This window comes from Pseudorca crassidens, chromosome 4 (assembly GCF_039906515.1).
Source record: "Pseudorca crassidens isolate mPseCra1 chromosome 4, mPseCra1.hap1, whole genome shotgun sequence".
Lineage (NCBI taxonomy): Eukaryota > Metazoa > Chordata > Mammalia > Artiodactyla > Delphinidae > Pseudorca > Pseudorca crassidens.
Window position 1 is genome coordinate 147,759,743 of NC_090299.1, and position 22,121 is coordinate 147,781,863.

The window sequence follows — 22,121 nt, forward strand, 5'->3', positions numbered from 1 at the left end:
TGCTCTGCAACAGGAGGGGCCACAACAGTGAGAGGCCCGCATACAGCAAAAAAAAAAAAAAAAAAAAAAGAAGGAAGGAGTAAAGGAAGGAGGGGTATAGGTAGTGGCAAAGCCCAAAATAATGGGAGTAAGGGAAGCAACTTATGATACAGCTGTCTGTAAATGCAGTGTTTCATGCTCGAGCTGGGGCCGTGCAAACTAATGGAAAACACAGAGTCTAATATATTGGTGACCTTTAGACCTTATACCATTTTCTGAGCTACATGTGTGCCCCATAGGAATTGACTCTTTTTTTCCTTTTTCTAAAATTTCTTACTTCTTTCTTCTTTTTTCTTTTTTAGCATATAAACCCAAGGTCCCTGTTCAGAGGGGAGAGGTTGGGAACATTGAGCTGTTGGCTTGTTTCACTCTCTAGAGGATTTGCTTGCAAGCAGCAGTGAATGGATCACTGTGAGAACACAATGATATTTTCATCTGTGAACTGAGCTATTCTATTCTGTTCCTGTTCCTTTTAGGGAGAGGAAAATTGTTCCTAGTTATTTTGGTCTCAAGTTTTTCAGAACTTCCATTACAAACCATAAAGCAAGTTTGACTTCTGGGAAATTCTATTCCAATTAATAATTTAAAATGTATTTATATGACGAGGTATGGATTCTCTAGAGGTTATCTTTTTATAATCTATTTTAGAAAATAGATTTTGGACTTCCCTGGTGGCGCAGTGGTTAAGAATCCGCCTGCCAATGCAGGGGACACGGGTTTGACCCCTGGTCTGGGAAGATCCCACATGCCGCGGAGGAACTAAGCCCGTGCGCCAGAACTACTGAAGCCTGTGCGCCTGGAGCCCGTGCTCCACAACAAGAGAAGCCACCGCAATGAGAAGCCTGCGCACCGCAAGGAAGAGTAGCCCCCGCTCGCCGCAACTGGAGAAAGCCTGCACGCAGCAACGAAGACCCAACGCAGCCTAAATAAATAAATAAATTTTTAAAAAGTGGGAAAGAAACAGAGGTTTGTAAGGAGAAAAGTGAATGTGAAAAGTAAATGTAATGTACAGCTGAATCACTTTGTTATACAGCAGTAACTAACACACCATTGTAAAGCAATTATACTCCAATAAAGATGTTAAACAAAGATGACAAAAGTAAATGTAAAATGATTACTAGCAGTAATAATGTTTTATAACCCTTTTCTAAACCAATGGCTTTCACATCTTTTTCTTACTGCAACCAAGAGTATATGCATACTTAGACATATTTTTTGTATGTATGTATATATAGAGAAATAACACTGTTTCATGAGACACTACACATTATACACTAAAGATTTTTCTTTTTTATTCTTTCATTTTACAAAATGCTGGTCATGTGTCACTAAACTGATATCATGACCTATTAAATGAGTGGCAACCTGCAGTTTAAAAAAATACTACTCTCATGGGCAATATTAGCAGTTTCTTCATTAATCTTTAGTCCAGAAAATAACCTAAAAGCAATTTTATTTTCTAATACCAGACTTCTTGTGTTCAAAGGATTTACCCTTGAGACGTTCTTGGGAGTGTCTCCTTCATTTTCACCTTGAAGTTATGGACGGAGGTCAACGAAGATATTACAGTGGAAGGTCAGGGTCATAGTGTTCCTTCATGGCTTCTGACATCGGCCCTAGATTCTGAACATCTCCTCTTCCCTGCCCCAGAAATACTTTTTAAGGTGAAGTCTTTATAAGAACTGGCAGGAAATTTATCCCACTTGACTCAGGTGACACCTGCAGAGACTCTCATTGGACTAGAAATGGAAAGTGATCAAAAAATAGGGACAGGTTAAATACCTAAGGCATTTCATAAAATAAAATACGACACAGCTTTGAGAAAAGAACGTCAATCTGTGTGTAACGAACCAATATTCAAGGTATAGTTTTAGGTTAAAAAGAGTAAGTTAAGCACACTGTGTGTAGTAGACTTCCATGTGTTTTTAAAAGGGGGATATACGTGCTTATATGTGCATAGAATATTTCTGGAAATTTCCACAAGATATTAGTAATGGGCATTGCCTCTAAGGAAGAGAAATAGAAGACTGGGAATCTGGGATGATAGAGATTTAATATTTTTGCCTACCTTTTCATAGTGTTTGAAATTTTTATTTTGTGTATATATACATATTACTTTTTCAATTAAAAAATTAACTTATTTTAGGGAATTCCCTGGCAGTCTAGTGGTTAGGACTCAGTGCTTTCACTGCCAGGGTCATGGAACTAAGATCCCACATGCTGCACAGCATGGACAAAAAAAAAAAAAAAACTAATTAAAAAAATATGTTGGAGGAAGTAAGTACTCACAAACTCATTAAGATGAAGGGAGTTTTCCTTGTGAACAGTCCTAGAAATAGATGTTTATTATAGCACCAAAATTCATTCTCTCTTTCATTTACATATATTATATAATTTACAAAGAGTTTCATATCCATTGCCTGACTTAGAGCTCATAACAACCTTTTGAAATAGGTAGGACAGTTACTAGAAGCCACAATTTACAAATTGGAAAAAGACAAAAGGGCTAAAGGAGTTAAAGCTCTAGAGCACAGTTTAAGGAAAGAAGTTTGGAGTCATGTACATGATTATGATATAGTAGAAACTTGAAATTTTACAGTATTAGGAGTTACCAAGTAGTTTATAAATGGCAGTATTTTGAAAGCCTTCAGCAATATTACTTGCAATATTGATCTCTTAACTAAGAAACTCATGCATAAAGGAGGAAGGAGGCAGGAAAAAAAAAAGCTACTGAAACTCTTTGTGTAAAATATGCCCTATAATAGAGCATAAAATTTTCAACCAGTCAGCTAATGACTGGCTGAAAATTAACATTAAAGAAGTTGCGTTCAACACTTCGCCGTATAGAATTTTACCTTTGAATTAGAACAAATCTAAAATAATTACCTAAGTGGAAGAGAGAGATCACAAATCATCACTTACTAAATCTTGAATAATACCCTAAAGGCTTATGCTTATGGTCATTATATCTCCCAGAGTCCCAGATAAGCCAAATTTACACCTCCAGTCCCCGGGTAATTATTCATAGAAGCCCTTTCATTCTCAAGGGTATCCTGGTTTGGGGATAAATGATTATCCACCTTATTAAATATCACGCTCTAGTTTCATACACCTTTAAGATCCTCATGTTCTAGGGTTAGGGCTTCATCTCAAAACTAAGGAGTACCCTCATTCGTGCAAAATCTGAAGAACCCACGTTCAGATTTTAGCAGCATGTATGACTCTCAGATAAAAAAGAGTAGTTTCCAAAGCAGCTGTGGGCTTTACCAAAGAGATTAAAATAAGAAGGAAGTCTCAGAGTCTGATTTGGAATTTTTGGTTTGTAGGGGTTTAAAGGCAAATGTGAACCAAGTTTGGCTTGGTGAGACTGAGGTGGAAGATAAATAACTGATTCCACTTAGCAGATGTCTGAACAGAGAGTTCAAAAAGTGCATCCCCTCCAGGAGCACTTCATTCACGAGTTTATTTATTAATAGTTGGAGCACGTTCTAAGCACTGCCTCAGTTTTGTCAGTAGTTTTGGGGACGTTATGCTCCATTTCCAGCACTTTGCAGGAATGTGATACTATACGTGAGGTTTTGTTTAAACCAGCCTCTGAATTCTTTCCTGCTTAGCGCTCTTTAGAATTTCCATAATTTGTAATTACTCTATTCACTAATTACAAAGATTATTCCCATGGTCCAGGTAGGTTAAATCGTTGCTGTGATTTTTTTTTTCATGTTGCAAGTGTATTTCTTCCTTAGAACAAGCAGATGAATTGTAGCCAAGCTGGAGATCATGGTAACAGCATCTTTTACTCAGAGGTAAGCAGACCATCTATCCAGAATATATAATTACTGAAAGATTAAGGCATTAAGATGTGTTTACTTGCTACATTCTCTAAAGCACTTGGCATTTAAATTGAAGTTATTTAGTATGTGATTACTTGAGGTTTCTGTGTAAAATACTAAAGAATATTTTAATCATTCTTCTATGTTTACATTTACACTTTTAACAAAATCTTTTCTGAATATATTTAACACGCGGGTACACAGATTCTCTCTCTGACGGTGTTCAGACCTGGTTCTGAATCTGACAGTTTGACTATTTTCTTGTTGTTTCTGTTGTTGTTTACATATGTCTTCTCTTTTATTTCTCCCCTCTGTTTACTTTCTTAGAAATCTTTATTTCCTATCAATTACTCACCAGATTGTTCACAAAAGGAATCTGGTGGAGTTTTCTTTAGTTCTAATCGTCACTGGTTGAGTGATTACTGTCACTGCCTTTACTGTCACTATCACTGTCACTACCACCTCCATTGTTGTCGCCGTTACCAGACTTGCTCTTGCTGTCACTCTCATCACCACTGTCAGATGCACTGTCACTGCTGTCACTATCACTGCTGTTGCTGTCACTGCTGTTGCTGTCACTTCTGTCACTACTGTCACTATCACTGCTGTCACTGTCGCTGCTGTCACTATCACTGCTGTCACTGTCACTACTGTCACTGCTATCACTACTATCTGATTGGCTGTCACTGCTGTCACTACTGTCACTGCTGTCACTACTGTCACTGCTGTCTGACTTGCTGTCACTGCTGTTACTACTGTCACTGTCTGATTTACTGTCACTTTCACTGCTGTCACTACTGTCACTGCTGTCTGATTTGCTGTCACTGCTGTCACTACTGTCACTACTGTCACTGCTGTCACTACTGTCGCTGCTGTCTGATTTGCTGTCACTGCTGTCACTACTGTCACTACTGTCACTGCTGTCACTACTGTCGCTGCTGTCTGACTTGCTGTCACTGCTGTTACTACTGTCACTGTCTGATTTACTGTCACTTTCACTGCTGTCACTACTGTCACTGCTGTCTGATTTGCTGTCACTGCTGTCACTACTGTCACTGCTGTCACTACTGTCGCTGCTGTCTGACTTGCTGTCACTGCTGTTACTACTGTCACTTTCACTGCTGTCACTACTGTCACTGCTGTCTGATTTGCTGTCACCACTGTCACTGCTATCACTACTGTCACTGCTGTCACTGCTGTCACTACTGTCACTGCTGTCTGATTTGCTGTCACTACTGTTGCTACTGTCGCTGCTGTCAGACTTGCTGCTACCACTGCTGTCACTGCTGTCACTGCTTTCACTACTGTCACTGCTGTCACTACTGTCACTGCTGTCACTGCTGTCACTGCTTTCACTACTGTTGATGCTATTGCTGCTGTCACTGCTGTCTGATTTGCTGTCACTACTGTTGCTACTGTCACTGCTATCACTATTGTCGCTGCTGTCAGACTTGCTGCCACTACTACTGTCACTACTGTCACTGCTATCACTACTGTCACTGCTGTCACTACTGTCACTACTGTCACTGCTGTCACTGCTGTCACTGCTTTCACTACTGTTGCTGCCATTACTGCTGTCACTGCTGTCACTACTGTCACTGCTGTCACTGCTGTCACTACTGTCACTACTGTCGCTGCTGTCACTGCTGTCACTGCTTTCACTACTGTTGCTGCCATTGCTGCTGTCACTGCTGTCACTACTGTCACTACTGTCACTGCTGTCACTGCTGTCACTGCTGTCACTACTGTTGATGCTATTGCTGCTGTCACTGCTATCTGATTTGCTGTCACTACTGTCACTGCTGTCACTGCTGTCACTACTGTCGCTGCTGTCACTGCTGTCTGAGTTATCTTTGGTGCTGCCTGATTTTCCATTCTTATCACTCCCAATGTCACCATTGCCATCACCACCACTATCATTAGCATCTGATGTGTTATCACTATCACCTTCTTCTCCTCCTTTTGAGTCACTGTCATTGCCATTATCACTTGATTCATCAGAGTTATAAGAAGCATCTCCTTGGCTACTGTGGTTGTTGTCACCTTCAGAATTGGTATCATCACTGCCATTAGACTCATCACTGCTGTTGGGATCATCTCCTTGCATGGATTCATCACCAAACTCATAACTGTCATAGCCATCACTGTTACTGTCACTACGTGTTTTGCTGGGTCCAAACTTATCTTGAGGTTCTAATTTCTGGCCAGGTCCCTGCATGACGTCAACCTCTTCTTGTGCCTTGACATTTCCTTTGCACACAATCATTCCATGTTGGCCTTTACTCTCTTTATCTTCATTCATTTTCCCAGATACTTTGGTAATATTGTTTCTGTCGCCACTGCTGGGACATTCCATTTCTATTCCCTATGGAAAGATGGAGAAAAGAATGATTAATTAGTGAACGTTGTTCCGCAAAATTGCATTGGTTTGAGGAAGACTGACTGGGGAAAGTGGCCATAGAACAGGAGTTCAGCTTCCAGTACTTCAGAAACATCTGTCTGTGAAAACGTGCTTTATTCAATACTTGAAAGTACTCTGGTGTTTAGATTATAGACCATCCCATTTGTGCCTTTACCCAGTAAGAGCTTTCGTAAACAGTTACGTGCTGCATTAATTATTTAGCATAAGACTTTTGAAGAATTATAACCAAATTTTCAGAGATTTCTGCTTTTTAAAATTGTTCTATAGCAAAGTCTAGTATGGACTCTAGCTTTCCCATCAAATATTCAAGTAATTTAGATGCAAAAATACATGACTATTTGTCATGATTTATTTTCATGCTACCATCATGGAAGGAAGGGGAGAATTTAAACTGCCCTTGAAAGAAACCAGCTTCACAAACTAACCTTAACTTGGTTCTTCCCAATAGCAGGTGGCTCTAATTTTTCAGTGATTCTATTTTCCACAGCTTTGCTTTCTCTCTGATTGGGTTTTTGAGTGTCCTCTATTTTTTGGCTACCATTGTCTCCTGAAATACCATCAAAATCGTCCTCACTCTTGGAGGTATTGTGTCCATCAATGGCATGGGTGTCTTCTTTGTCCGCAGGGTCATCAGCTTCACCACTAATTGAACTTTGACCTAAGCTATTGTCATCGTCACCTTCTGTTTCATGAGGTTGACCCTCTTGGCCCTTGCTGTTATCAGGGCCTTTTTCTCCATTCCCTGTCTCTTCACCTTCATCATCACCAGAGCCCTTGTCTTCATTTTCATCTGCTCCATTCCCACTAGGACTTCCATCAGAATTGTCCAAGGCGACATCTTCTCTATTGCTATCTCCACTTTCCCCTGGTGTTACCCCTGTCTCCTCATTCCCGTTGCTCTCGCCTTCTCTCTGAGGTGTTTCTTCACTTGCATCACCCCCATTTCTACAGAAATTCCCACTTATTTCATCCTCGTGACCTGTGCCATTATTGCTTCCAGCCCCTTGACGTCCATCTTCTTGGACAACAGTGGCATCTTCACTCTGACTTGCATTTCCAACACCCCCATTTTGGGAATTGTTCCCAGTAATCCCATTAATATTGCTCCCATTTGCTGTTCCAACACTGTCGATGATGCTTACTTGTCCCCTGACGCCATTTGCTGTGGTGCTGTCTTCTTGATGGAGTCCATCATGACCATATGTTTCTGGTTTTCCTGTGCCCCCATTCAGATCCTCAGTATTCCCCTCTTCATTTGCTAACATGGAACGTGCAGAAGAACTTTTCTCTCCCACTTCTGCCCCCTCAGAACCATTTCTCTCTCCTTTGTACCCATCTTTGGTGTACTGTTGCCTTCCTCTTTCATTTTCATGCAGGAGGACACCACTTTCTTTGGTGGTATCATTGGCATTTAACTCATCCTGGAAAAGAGAAACAATGCAAAATAAATTGTGGATACCATCTTAAAGTAAGGCAAACTGAAAAGATGAGCATCAATTTTTTGGAAGTTAGTGGAATCTAAAAACAACTCAGAAACACATTTCACATCCTATACCTGTATCGGCACTTTCAATTCTGCTAGAAGATTTAAATTCACAGATTTGTCAACAGCATGTCTCTCCAATGGCTTGATTTGAGGAACCTACCAAAGTGAAAATACTGGAAATTGAAAACATTCTTATTTTGTGCACATGTGTGCCCACACATGCACACACACACACACACACACACACACACACACACACAATTTTCTCCAAATGAAGAAAAAAAGATATAACACAAAGGTCAAAGTATGATCTAACTGGGTAGAAAAGAGAAGTGGCTTGTTATAGGGCTTATGTAGAATTTAAACTTGGCAGTATTCCCAATTTTATTGAAGTATTAACCAGATCACTTAACTGTAGAAAAGGAATAGTCTTTTATAAAAATGAAGAGAGACCTTTGATATTTCTGTACGATGCTTCTTGCAATAGCACCAGACCCACATTAAGTATAATCCTGGCCAAAACCCCTAAGAAAATAGTAGGTGTGACCAGAGCCAGGGAGGAAGCAAAGGCAAGTACTTTGCTACTTCTGTGCCCTTCAGGAGCACAATGAAAACAGTTGAGAAAATTCTCAACTACAGAAATACCAAAGTATTTGGTATTATGAAAACATACCAAAATGTTAACCATAACAGCTGGCTAATAAAATTACAAATGGTTTAATTTTCGTAATTTTTCTTTGTTGGTATTTATCTGTATATTCCAAATTTAACTTTCTGAGTGAAACATCAGTTTTCCCTTTGTTGAAAAAACACATGATTTTTTTTCCTATTTTTCTTTCTTGAAATCTTCCTAAACAATACAGGCTTTGTTGATATTAGAATGAAACTCATAGGGTGTTAGCAAAGATGGACAGTCTCCATGACTTCTAAGCATTAAATGTAAATGAATCTGAGTGAATTTTAAAAGAAATAATCCTTCCAACAAGACAGGAGTTTCAATTAGAAGAACGGGAGCATGAATTGGAGTGCCTATTTGGTTTTGTTGAGACCCCAAATATATCTTGTAAAGTCTTTCATGTAAATCTAAAAGTTTAGACTCAGCTGATCGACAAGGTCTCAAGAAAAAAAAAAGTATATATATATAAATGTTAGCTGAAAAGAGATAACAAAGTAAGAAGGATTTTTTTGAGGAAGGCATACTTACTGGAATGGCCCATGCTACTGTCCAAATGCAAAAATATATAATTATCTTCATTTCCTTTAGAAATATTAATCAGGCTGTTTTTGAAGAAAAAAGAACAGCACAAAATTACTTATGAAACAAAATATGATAGCCATATAATGTATTATTTTGGTCTGTAAGCATTTGCGTTTTTCCTAGGCAAGGAGTATAGACGCAACATCAGAAGAAGCTGTCAAGACTCAGTGCTCCAGAGCACACCTGGAGCCACAGTGACGTACAATGGCGTCATCCAGCTCAGCACTGATGGCGCTACCTAGACTTTTTCTGCCTTTGCCAACAAAGGGGTATAGCCAGGCAGTTACAAAAACCATAACTATAACTTTCTCCTTCTGTTGTTCCTGATGGCAATAATGTGTCTTCTGAATAGTTTTAATCAAGGATTAACTAATTCTGCTAAGATTGTGCTTAAAAGATTGTGTTTATCATCCCCACCCCAAAGCCACACTATTGGGCTGGCTAGACTGTACAGAAAAGAAGTTACTAGCATGAAGATGAAAGAACATGGAGTTTGGATTCAGAGACCTGGGTTCCAATTCTATCTTTGCTCCCTGATGTGTGAGCTTGAAGAATTTAAGTAGCTTTCTTAAGCATTTGATTCCTCTGTCTGGGATAATAAGAATACCTGCACTTCAGGATTATCCCAATTATCTTAGCAGAAGAATCTTCTCTGAGAAACATTCTCTGACTCCATGTCAAAGGGCGTTTGGTGTCTCTCTCCTCTTTACACCCAGGAGCTTCTGCACACCTCGCTAGTAGCGCTGCACAGTTTTCACTGTTTTAAAGTACCTGGGGGCTACTTATATGTTCCCCCACCCTACTGAGAGCTCCTGAGGTCCAGGAGAGTGTCTTGGTGATCACTGTATTCCAAACCACAGCACAGAAAAAGCTATTTTGTGAATGTTGCTGATGAATATATACTTATTACTCTAAGCAACATGTAGCACTGTTCCGGGTATTTAACAGTCTCAATAAATGATAGCGATTATTATGTGGGACTTCTAAAAACATGATCCTTCATTCCTGTTAGAATCCACATTCAGAAACGATCTAATGTACATTTTTGATACATTGGGATAGACATTGAGTTCATGAGAATCAAAATTTTAAACCGCTGTTTACTGCAAATTGGATTTCTTGATATAATGATGCTATTACTATAGAAAGGAAGGAGGAATTTTACTTCTATTTCATGCACTCCCACTGGATTTATAGATTATAATATTGTATGTCATAAGATAGCCTTGATTGAATTTAATGTTGATAGTGGAAATATAATAAAACCGCAGTGAATATCGACTGTCCTAGAAATATTGGCATTTTCACAGGAGAGAGGACCCAGTTCCAGAGCTATTGAGAGGGGAAAAAAATGTGCTTACTCTTATAGCTGTTCAACAGAAAGCCAAGAATAGCTAGACCTCTTTCAAAAATGCTATAGATTAAAAACGAGGCTGATGTGACCTCAGGACACTATAATGCAGAGCTCTGGGGCATAGATGTGGAAGGGCAGCTGTTTAGTAAGCAGAGGTTATACTGTACTTTGCAGTCCCAAACCTAATTATTACATAGACTCTGCAGAAGACCAGTCTACACTGTGATTTGGAGGAAACATGGTATCCTGGAAAGGAACTTATAGTGAAGGACAGAGTTATGTGCATCCCATTTCTGAACTGCAATCCAGCAATCTGACCACTTTAGCTCTCTTTCAAATCTACTCCAGAACAATTGCACAATGTACGACGCTACTTGCCACTGTGTCCACAGGTAGGTAAACGGCTTGAAAAGCTACTATAGAAATGGCCTCTGTTTTGTCAGTCTGAAAGCAGAGGCTTCAGAATTGTGTGAACCCCCTTCAGATTATTTTATGTATTATCACAAACAAAATGAGATTTTACTTAATTTGAACAAGTTAATAAAACCTTGAAAAGCAAAGCTTAAATAAAGCCCTGTTTCAAAGCCCAAGGTAGTTATTTATATCTGGTTATCTAATTTGTTATCAAAACTAATAAAAGCAACCAGATAATTACAAGGTTTCTACCTCAGTTTACCAATTTTTTCGTAACATGTCTTTTATTTGCCAAGCCTATTATTATAGCATGAAACAGAAAAAGTGTGTGAAAGAAGTCAGATTCTCCAGATATCCTAAGTAGAAGTATTTTAATCTAGTTTTAAAACCCTAATGTCAATTGGTAAAATAATAATAATAACAATTTATTATTATTTTAGGCCAAAGGTTGATTTTTCAGGGACCAAAAAATTAAATGTAAACTGATATTCATTCAACAAACATTTGAAGGCCTAATGTGGGCCATATACTGAACCCTGGGAACAGATATGAGTCCTATCCTCATAGAGTTTATTACTGACTAGATTAGCCAAACTTTGAAATAAATGTAACATAATGTGTTAAATCAAATTCCTAAATCCATGTTCATTTCTTAATACAGTCAGTGTTTAAATGTTATTTGAAAGAGATGGTTTTTCTGCATAAAAATAACAGTAATGGAGCTTTAGTGAATTATGCATAAAATATTCTAATCACTCATTCCGTTGTTAATATTTTAGATATAAAATATGTGCTTCATCGTACATATACTTTTCCTATTAGCAACTTATATTTTAACATAATGGCTGTGGAAAACAAATCTGATTCTTCAGTGATGCAATATTTTGCTAGGTGGAATTAGCACCACTTACCACATAATTTTCCATTATCTTTTAAAACATAATTTTAATTTGACAAGTCAAAAGGGAAGGAAAATGTCTAATCATAAGGGTTATTCATTTTTTTAAATCGAGTTGGCTTCTCTGAAATTCGAATTTCTTTCCAAAGAAATCAGTTGGGTCCATCTTACCTTAAAAGCCTTCAAAGGGACTTTGAATATCCAGGATTTCTTATCTTTCTCTTTGAGGACTGAGTGGCACACTGTCCTGGGCTTTTGCATGACAATTTTGTACCTGCCGAAATTTAAAGTCAGTTTGATAATTTTCTCAACCAATCACTGTTTAGGATCCTTGATACGGGGTTATAAAGTGTCAGTGTGTCTATGAAGCACATAATAAGTTACCCCACTTCCTTCACTTGCTGGTATGTATTTGCTCACTGAACCATTCGATTCCAAAGGGACTAGACTTACTTTCACTTAATTAAATAGCTCCTGGGAGGCTGTTTTGCATCTTAAATATAGACAATCAGTGTAACATATCTGAAAAGAGCCACTTAAACTCTGTCACCCTGACATTTCTTGTCTTACTAAGGTTGGCAATCTAAGAAAACTCTAGGTTTCTTTAGTGAATATACTGCCTATTTAAGACCCCTATCATTCCTGAGGTAGGTATTAAAGTTTCTGTGCTATAATTCAAGAAACTGTCCACATGCAACAGCCTGGACATTGCCTGAGGGGTCTTTAACAGTCTATAAATAGTAACTCCCAAGAAATCTCTCTGACATAAATAAACAGTGGTGTGAAGCTTAAAAATGTATCAATTTAGTATTCAAACTAAATTTTAAAAATAGATATTCAAAATACTGAAACTTATTGTAAGGTAGCGAGATGTGCAAAAGTGCATACCTACAGTCGATCTAGCCCTCAGCTATCTCTGTTATTTGTGCTAGCCGTGGAGGACGACCTAGAAAGCCAGACCATAATTCTAGCACAAGTTCTGGCACCTGAACTCACCATTCACTTGAACCCCAGACGTATGCTGTAATGCGGGTAACCCCTAAACCAGTTCTCCAATCTAAGAATTGAAAACCTTGACAGTCTAAGTCTCTCCATGTACTTGTTCAAAATACTCCAATTTTTTAAAATGTCATAATATCAAAGGATGTGAACCAAGTAACTTGCTACTACCCAACAGTGATAACTCCAGGATTTATATATAGAACTATTACAGGGAAAGTAGTAAGGTTGAAAGGGAGTGGAAGGAATGGAAAGAGATCGGCCTTGAAGCTGTGTTTTCATAGCAAACACTTTGTTCTTATCTAAACACCATGTTTACGTGGGTGGCTTAGAGGACCTAATCAAATTTTAAGGAGTCTTAAGTCACTTCTGGGAGCAACACAACAGATACTAGTGGAGGTTAGGGAACTGAACCTGCCTTCCTTTTCCGTTAACCTGAATTAACATGAGAATTCTGATCTTTTGTTAACTTTCCCAGGTTTCAGCAAAGGATTGTAGCATCATACCCTCAGCTTTTTCTAGATCATTCTCTCCTGATGGCAAATCACTTAATTTTAACATCTTTTGCCATTTGGATAGGCAGAGACCTTTCAATACCATCAGGTCCTGGTTCCTTTCTCTTTAACAGTTTTTCTCTCAATGTATTTTCTCTCCTCTTGCATTTTGTTTATTTTTATTTATTTATTTATTTATTTGCAGTACGCGGGCCTCTCACTGTTGTGGCCTCTCCCGTTGCGGAGCACAGGCTCCAGACGCGCAGGCTCAGCGGCCATGGCTCACAGGCCCAGCCGCTCCGCGGCATGTGGGATCTTCCCGGACCAGGACACGAACCCGTGTCCCCTGCATCGGCAGGCGGACTCTCAACCACTGCGCCACCAGGGAAGCCCCTCCTCTTGCATTTTGTTATAAGTAGCAAGAAGAAGCCAGGCAGAAGCTTCAACACTTTGTTCAAAAATCTCCTTAGCTAGATATCCAAGTTCCGTGCTTACAAATTCTGCTTTCCACATAACTGAAGGCCAAAATTCTGCCAAGCTTTCTGTCACGAGGATAACAAGAATCCTCTTCCTCCATATTCCAGTAATGTCTTTGCTCACTTCCTTCTGAGACCTCGCCAGCAGTGTCTTTAACATCTATATTTCTACTAACAGTTTTCCAGCCTCTACCCATTGTCTGATTCCAATGCTACACCCACATTTTAAGAATTTCTTATGGCAGCACCCCACTTCCATGTACCAAAATCTATATTAGTTTTCTCTTGCTGCCTAACAAGTCACCAAGTGTACTTTTGCTTTTAGAAGGCTTATTTGGCTCATTTAGCCTCACCTAAATAATCTCTTTATCTTAAAGTCAACTGATTAGTACACTTAATTACATTGGCCAAATCCTTTTTGCCATATTAACAGGACTTCATCATGAGGCAGGAGATAGATGGGCCCCAGCCTGAACAGTTTCCCCACTGTGGACAGAAACTCCATAATAGCAGAAACTTCATAAAAGCAGGATGATGGAGGAGGCTGGGCCCTGCCCAGATAGAAGATAAGAGACCACATATTCCTCATTCTTGAAATCAGGAGACCTCCCCGACTACACATGAGCAGAAAGGCTCCTTGGAGGTCAAAAGCGGAGTGATGCCAACTGATGCCAACTGATGCTCATTACCCATAGGCCTCTTCGGTAGAATTCATCTTGGCTAAGAGCTGCATACGCACACATGGGAAAATCCTGAGCTATACCAAATACAGACTTTGAACCAGGCAAATCAAAATGATTGGCCAAAGGAAACCCAGAAGAAATGCCCCATATAAGTGATCCAAACTGCCACGAGGGCACGACTCTCTCTCTGAGCCCACCCATTTGTGTCTATCCCCACGTACTGTACTTCTTTTTTCCCTAATAAATACTCTACTTGTTTCACTACTTTCCATCTTTGTGGGAATTCTTTTTCTGCAAAGCCATAGGGCCAGGGCCTTGTCACTGAACACTGTTCTAGTGGCTAGGATTCGGTGCTCTCACCGCCGCGACCTGACCTCAATCTCTGGCTGGGATCTGAAACCCTGCTTCAAGCCCCTGTAGGCCAAGGCCACCAGAGATCAATCATGGAAATGATACTTCATCATATTTACTCGTTCTCTCCACATTCAAAGGAGAGAGGATTGTACAAAAGTGAGGGTCATTGGGGATCGTCTTAAAATTCTGCCTACCACACATGTTAAGCTGCAGTGAAAGAAAATAGATCAATATCTTCATGCCTTGGGGCTGTAGAAAGAAGGGATTTTTAAACGGGGCATGAGGAAATTTTCATGGATACTTCTGATTGTCTTAATTGTGGTGATTGTTTCATGGGTGTGTACATATGTCAAAACATCAAATTGTACCCTTTATATATGTACACTTTATTGTGTGTCAATGACACCTCAATGAAGCTGTTAGGGGGAAAAAAGTAATTAACGCATTTCAAATTCTGTAAATTGAGAAGTGAAAACTGCGGTTTTAATAAGGTCTACCTAAAGGGAAACAAAAACTTCAATTTATTGTGGAAACCAAACAATTAACTAAAATTTAAGATCTGGGCTCAGAGGTCTACATCAATTTAGTAACTAAAAAAGCTATCTATAAACCCTTAATTAGGATTGTTATTCTGTTCTTAAAGAAAGCGTTTGGAATGGAACTCTTAATCTAGAGGCTACTCTATTACCATGACTTTGAACTATCTGTCTTCCTGTTTCCTTAAATTTGGATAAACAGTAGCTGAGCCAAACGTCAAAAGTAAGGCAAGAATAGCAATAGCAGCGGAGACACAGGGAGAATGTTCCAACTCAGATTATTTTAAGTTGACTCAAACTAGTTCACAGCAGAAGCCACTTGAGTAGGTGTTCTCTGTGTGACCAGATGTATAACATCCCTACTGGACATCTTTGACTGATGGAAGTTGAAATGGCAAAAACCTTCCACTGCCCGATATTGAATTAATGTCAGTGCAATTTAAAAAAACAGACACTGTATTAAGTTTTTTTTAAAACAACCATAGTCTTTTAAAAAGTGGTAACCATTTCTTCCAGATTCCGTATTCCATTTCCACCAAGGTTCTAGTTGGCATAATGTTGTGTGAGATAGCTTGATTAAAGAAGACGTTATAACTGAACCTCAAGTAATAGACATGTCTGTTGGCCTGTCTTAGCTTCCAATGTCTTATTATGACTGAGACAACAACTGCTAGAACACATAATCCTTTCTTCTTATGAAAAAAAAAAAAACTTCAAGTTTTCCTCTTTCATGGGCACATATTTTATTTTCTCCAGACCTGTGTCTCAGATATTTAGAGCTAGTAGAGAGTAATGATATAGATTGGAAGCTTTGAAGTCAGATGTATCTGTGTCAAACCCCTGCCTTTTCCTATGTGACCTTGGAAAAGTAACCTAATCTTTCTAAGATTCAGTTTTTTCATCTGTAAAATTATGTTATGATAACAGTTAACATTTATATATTAGCATTTATAACAAGATACAACCTGTACACAGCAATCTAAGCCCATTATCTTATGTAGTCCTTAAATGATCACACAAGATAACTCTGTTATCTCCATCATAGGGATGAAGAAAGTGAGTCCTAAGGTGGCACGATCAATAAGTGACAGAACCCAGATTTGAACCCCATGATTCTGATCTCAGAACCTGGCTCTTAGCCACTGCACTAAATTAATTGCCTCCTTCATAATGACACAGTGAAGGTAATGTATGCAAAACCACTCCTTACCCAGCACACACATGACTCCTAATAGGGGGAGCTATTATGAATTTCATGGTTCTTTGCCAAGTTTGAGTCCCTTCCTTGTCACTGCCCAAACTTTCCTAAGATTATTGGTAAAATGATGTCTTTTAAATTAAAAATAAATTAATAAAATAAAATTTTAAACTTTAACAGTTATTTATGAAATATTATAAGTAAATTATTAATTTTCCTTGTCCTGAGTGCTGAACCTCTTAACAGGCATGCCTGGTTCCAGTCTCTGGGCCCTACCCCTGAATCTATCACCCAGATGCTGGCATAATCTTTCTAAAATGCAAATCTAATCATGTTACTACTCGACTTAAACTTCTCAGTGTCTCTTTAATGTGGCATGGGACTTCTGAAACCATCCAGCTTCAACTTGGGCCCCACCCCTTTGAGAACCCTCGAGACCCTGGAAGGAGAGGAACAGGGCCAGAGATGCGGTTGGGGTCGGTTGCGTGTCCTCCTGAATGCACAGGACGTGTCCTGTATTTAAATGACCTTTCCTGCTTCCTGTATTGACTTGGTCGGGTCTACCTAAGTGTCCTATATTCAGCTCTTCTCAATACTTATGAAAAGTTGGTGCTATTTTTCCACCACAGTAACTGGAGCTTAAGTCTCTTAAATGGCAACTCCAGCCCCAAATTATTCCTCCACACATCTGTACAACGCGAGTTGCCCTCTCCTGCAGGTCTGGCTGAGGGAAAACCAGAAGGAGGGACTTAGAATTAAAATACATATTTTTCATACATAAGAAAAGAAAAGACTGTTCTTTGGCTAAAGTCCCAAGTCATGAAGAGGGAACCACCATTAATTACGGATAGATCAGTGCTCATGTTCTGAAAAATCACCCAATCAGCAAGAGCCTCACTCCAGTAACTGCTTCTGAGAGTTAGCAAATCAATGACATCCAAGCTTCCGAAAGTCTGCCAATCAGTGACAACCCCATGTTTCAGGACAACAGCCAATCAGTAAGTGCCTCATTCCAGTGGCCACACTAGCACATCTGGACTTTCTGAAAGTCCACCGATCCCTGAAAGCCAGGCTTCCCAAAACATTAACTCAGTAATACTGTGCCTTACGAGTACAGCTCTTCCTTGTGCAAAGGGGAAGTTCATCTTTTTTACATCAGTTCTTGAGTCGTTCACAAGTTTGCAATTCTTTCAACAGTTCAAACCCTGCTTACAGCTAGTTATGAGCTCTTACTTGTGAATGACAAACACACCATCACGACCATGATGTTATCAAATTCAATTTTCATTCCTTACTGTGTGGCCTTTAATTTGTGTATATTTGAATCCCAAAATGCCAAAACATAATATAAATTTTGTAATACATTTTCTGATCAGTGAACATTGATTAAATGAGGAAAAAGTCCTTTGGAAATTCTCTGTACAATTCCCAATTGTTGATTTAATGTTTTAAAAATTGTAGAAAGACAGATAAATCAGTATAAAATAACTAAATATAAGAAATGTAATTTCTTCAACTACTGCCAAAGATGTGATAAAATAATAAATTTTTATGGGACATTCAGATGAAGAAGATAAAATAATCACAGCAGAAGCTGTAATGGCTTTCCACACTGGATATCATCCGCCTTCATCTCAAATAACTGTTGGAATGTGCTGCTACCAGAAGTATTTTCTGATCCCAAAATTACAAATAAATTATCAGTGTGAAATCTATTACGACAATAAAAACGTAATAGTTCCACTTATTGTTACAGAGCTTATGGAAAATCTAATGCCTTAACTTTTTACAACATAGCTATAGATGCAAATAGCCATAATGCAGAAAACATGTTCCCTTTGTTTGTACAATTACTTTTCTCATGAAAAAGTGTTACTTATAAGGCTATTGTGAGTAAAATCTCTTCCAGATGAGACTTCAGAAGGGTTCTATTATTGTGTTAGGAGTTAATGAGAAAACTGTACTGCTTTTGGTGGCAAAACCATGAATACAAATTCTGCTAGATATTTGCATGAAAGTGCAGACAATGTTTAGTCAAAGTTGAAGCAAAACATGAATGTAAGGTGTTGGCTATCCTGCCATATTCTGCAAATGCTGTTCAAACGTCATCTAATGTCCTTTCTACTGACATTGAAGTCATTATGAAATTTTTCTCCTACTTCAGCATTTATATTGTTCAAACTGAGCAATTAAAAGATTTTTGTGAGAACTGCCAGAAAGAGAAATTAAGAAAACAATCCCACTTATAATTGCATCAGAAAGAATAAAATGTCTAGGAATAAATTTAACCAAGGAGGGGAAAGACCTTTACACTGAAAACTATAAGACATTAACAGAAGAAATTGAAAAAGACACAAATAAATGGAAAAATGTTTTGTGCTCATGGATTGGAAGAATTAATATTGTTAAAATGTCCATCCTGCCCAAAGCAATCTACAGATTCCATGCAATCCCCATAAAAATTCTAATAGCACTTTCCACAGAAACAGAAAAAACAACCCTAAAATTTGTATGGAACAGCAAAAGATCCCAAATAACCAAAGCAATCTTGAAAAAGAACAAAGCTAGAGACATCACACTTTCTGATTGCAATCTATAAAACAAAGCTACTGTAATCAAAACAACTTGGTATTGGCATCAAAACAGACACATAGATCAATGGAACAGAGAGAGAGGCCAGAAATAAACTCATGCACATAAGGTCAAATAACTTACAACGAAGGAACCAAAAATAAACAGTAGGGAAAGGACAGTATTTTCAATAAAAAGTGTCAGGAAAATGGACAGCCATGTGGAAAAGAATGAAACTGGACCACTACCTTACACCATACATAAAAATTAACTCAAAATGGATTGAAGACTTGAATGTAAGACCTGAAACTATAAAACTACTAGAAGAAAACACAGATGGCAAACTCCTTGATGTCAGTCTTGGTGATGATTTTTTTAATCTGACACCAAAAACAAAGGTAAGAAAAGTAAAAATAAACAAGTTAAATTAAATCAAACTTAAAAGCTTCTGTACAGGAAAGGAGACCAGCAACAAACTGAAAAGGCAGCTACTGAATGGGAGAAAACATTTGCAAATCATATATCTTGTAAGGGGTTAATACTGAAAATATATAAAGAACTCATACAGCTCAGGAGCAAAAAACAATCTGATTTAAAAATGGGCAGATATTTGTACCCCTATGTTCATAGCAGCACTATTTACAATAGTCAAGACATGGAAACAACCTAAATGTCCATCAACAGATGGATGGATAAAGAAGATGTGGTATATATTTTATATATATATATATATATATATATATATATATATATATATATATATATATGTATGTATATATACTCACACACACACAATGGAATATTATTCAGCCATGAAAAAGAATGAAATAATGCCATTTGTAGGAAAATGGGTGGACCTAGAGATTATCATACTAAGCAAAGTCAGATAGAGAAAGACAAATACCATATTATATCACTTGTATGTGGAAATCTAAAATACAACACAAATGACCATATCTATAAAACAGAAACAGACTCACAGACATAGAGAACAGACGTTGTTGCCATGGTCGGGGGTGGTGGGGTGAGAACTGGGAGCGTGTGGTCAGCAGATGCAAACTAGTGTATATGGGATGGATAAACTACAAAGTTCTACTGCAGAGCACAGGGAACTGTATTCAATATCCTGTGATAAACCATAATGGAAAAGAATATTAAATATATATATATATATATATATATATATATATGAGTCAGTTTGCTGTACAGCAGAAATTAACAGAACATTGTAAATCAACTACACTTCAATAATTTTTTTCTTTTTGGCTGCACCACGTGTCATGCAGAACTTCCTTGACCAGGGATTGAACTCATGCCCCCCCCCCCCGCCCCCAGTGGCAGCACAGAGTCTTCACCAATGGACCACCAGGGAAATCCAATTTTTTTTTTTTAATAAAATGAGCAGAAGATCTGAATAGACGTTTTTCCAAAGAAGACATACAGATGACCAACAGGTACATGAAAAGATACTTAACATCACTAATCATTGGAGAAATGGAAATCAAAACCACATAAGATATCACCTTACACCTGTTAGAATGGTTTTTATCAAAAAGACAAGAAATAAATGTTGGCAAAGATGTGGAGAAAAGGGAACACTTGTGCACTGTTGGTGAAAATGTAAACTGGTACAACCACTATGGGAAACAGTATGGAGGTTCCTCAAAAAATTAAAAATAAAACTATCATATGATCCAACAATTCCACTTCTGGGTATTTATTGAAGAAAACGAAAATGCTAACTCAAAAAATGTAAGCAGGGCTTACCTGGTGGCGTAGTGGTTGAGAGTCCGCCTGCCGATGCAGAGGACACGGGTTTGTGCCCCGGTCCGGGAGGATCCCACATGCTGCGGAGCGGCTGGGCCCGTGAGCCATGGCCGCTGAGCCTGCGCATCCGGAGCCTGTGCTCCGCAACGGGAGAGGCCACAACAGTGAGGCCCGCATACCGCAAAAAAAAAAAAAAAAAAAGTAAGCATTCCCAAGTTCTTTGCAGCATTATTTAGCTAAGATATGGAAATGACCTAAGTGTCCATTGATGGATTAATGGATAAAGAAAACTAAATATATATACATATATGTGTGTGTGTATATATATATATATACACACATATATATATGTGTATATATATATATATATACACACATACATACACACACATTGAAATATTGTTCAGCCATAAAAAATAAGGAAATTTTGCCATCTGCAACAACATGGATGGACCTTGAAGGCATCATGCTAAGTGAAGTAAGTCATACAGGGAAAGACAAATTTCATATGATCTCATTTATATGTGAATTTTAAAAAACAGCAACAGAAACAAATGAACAAAATCATGCTCATAGATACAGAGAATAGATTGTTGGTTGCCAGAGGCAAGGAGTGGGATATAACTGAAAACAGTGAAGGGGGTCAAAATGTACAAACTTCCAGTTATAAAATAAATAAGTCATGGGAATGTAATGTTCAGCATGGTGACTATAGTTAGTAATACTGTATTGCATATTTGAAAGTTACTGAAGAGTAGATTTTTAAATCTTTCATTTTGAAATCAGCTATACTTAAATTAAATTAAATTTTTTTTTTTTCATTTTGAAAAATACGCACAATGATACTCATTTTGCTGTTTGCTGTGTTAGCAAAAAATGCAACAACCTAAACGTCCATCAGTAGGGGACCAGATAAATGAAGAATGATATATTTATATGATGGAATAACTATGTAGCAGTTAAAAAGGAATGAACTAGAACTCTGTATATCAACATGGATAGATCTAAAAGAAATAGTTGGGAAAAAAAAAAGCAACTAGCAACCACTGATATGTTTTCTGTCCTTATCGTTTTACCTTATCCAAAATGTTGTATGAATAAAATCACATCCCTAATGAGATCCCTAATCTCATATCCCACTACCTCCCAGACCAGTTCTGTAGAAAATAAAAGACTAGGTCTAGACTGTAGAAGTGTTTAGATAGAGCTGCCACAACTGAACCTTCTCTGAATCTGAGCAACTACTCCTGGCTGTAATAGAACTCTTCTAAGATCAATTGTACATCTTTGGCTACCAATCATATTTAGTCAGCAGATTTTCAGAGAAAATGAGGGACACAGG

At 38.1% G+C, this 22,121-nt stretch overlaps 1 protein-coding gene and 1 long non-coding RNA gene across 2 annotated transcripts in view; one reads left to right on the forward strand and one right to left on the reverse strand.

Moving 5' to 3' along the window:
- LOC137224064 (uncharacterized) overlaps positions 1-14,584 on the forward strand; it is a 273,848-nt gene extending 259,264 nt beyond the window's left edge. The window contains exon 4 of the long non-coding RNA XR_010943211.1: positions 14,104-14,584. This is a non-coding gene — a long non-coding RNA (uncharacterized lncRNA). The remainder of the gene's footprint in view (positions 1-14,103) is intronic.
- Positions 235-20,973, reverse strand: DSPP (dentin sialophosphoprotein). Its single transcript, XM_067737010.1, has 6 exons — positions 20,780-20,973; positions 11,873-11,975; positions 8,982-9,055; positions 7,847-7,933; positions 6,717-7,712; positions 235-6,234 (listed from the first exon to the last, which is right to left on the reverse strand). The coding sequence occupies exons 3-6, from the start codon at positions 9,030-9,032 to the stop codon at positions 4,267-4,269; spliced, it is 3,102 nt and encodes a 1,033-aa protein (XP_067593111.1). The 5' UTR covers positions 9,033-9,055; positions 11,873-11,975; positions 20,780-20,973; the 3' UTR covers positions 235-4,266.
- Positions 20,974-22,121: the final 1,148 nt, after the last annotated feature.

Bases quoted from the DNA above. Each gene is read 5' to 3' on its own strand.
- DSPP (XM_067737010.1), bottom strand. From the start codon at position 9,032: ATGAAGATAATTATATATTTTTGCATTTGGACAGTAGCATGGGCCATT. The intron at 7,713-7,846 runs GTATAGGATGTG...TCTCTTTTCCAG, and splicing joins AATTGAAAGTGCCGATACAG to GATGAGTTAAATGCCAATGA. The intron at 6,235-6,716 runs GTTAGTTTGTGA...ATCTTTCCATAG, and splicing joins TTGGGAAGAACCAAGTTAAG to GGAATAGAAATGGAATGTCC.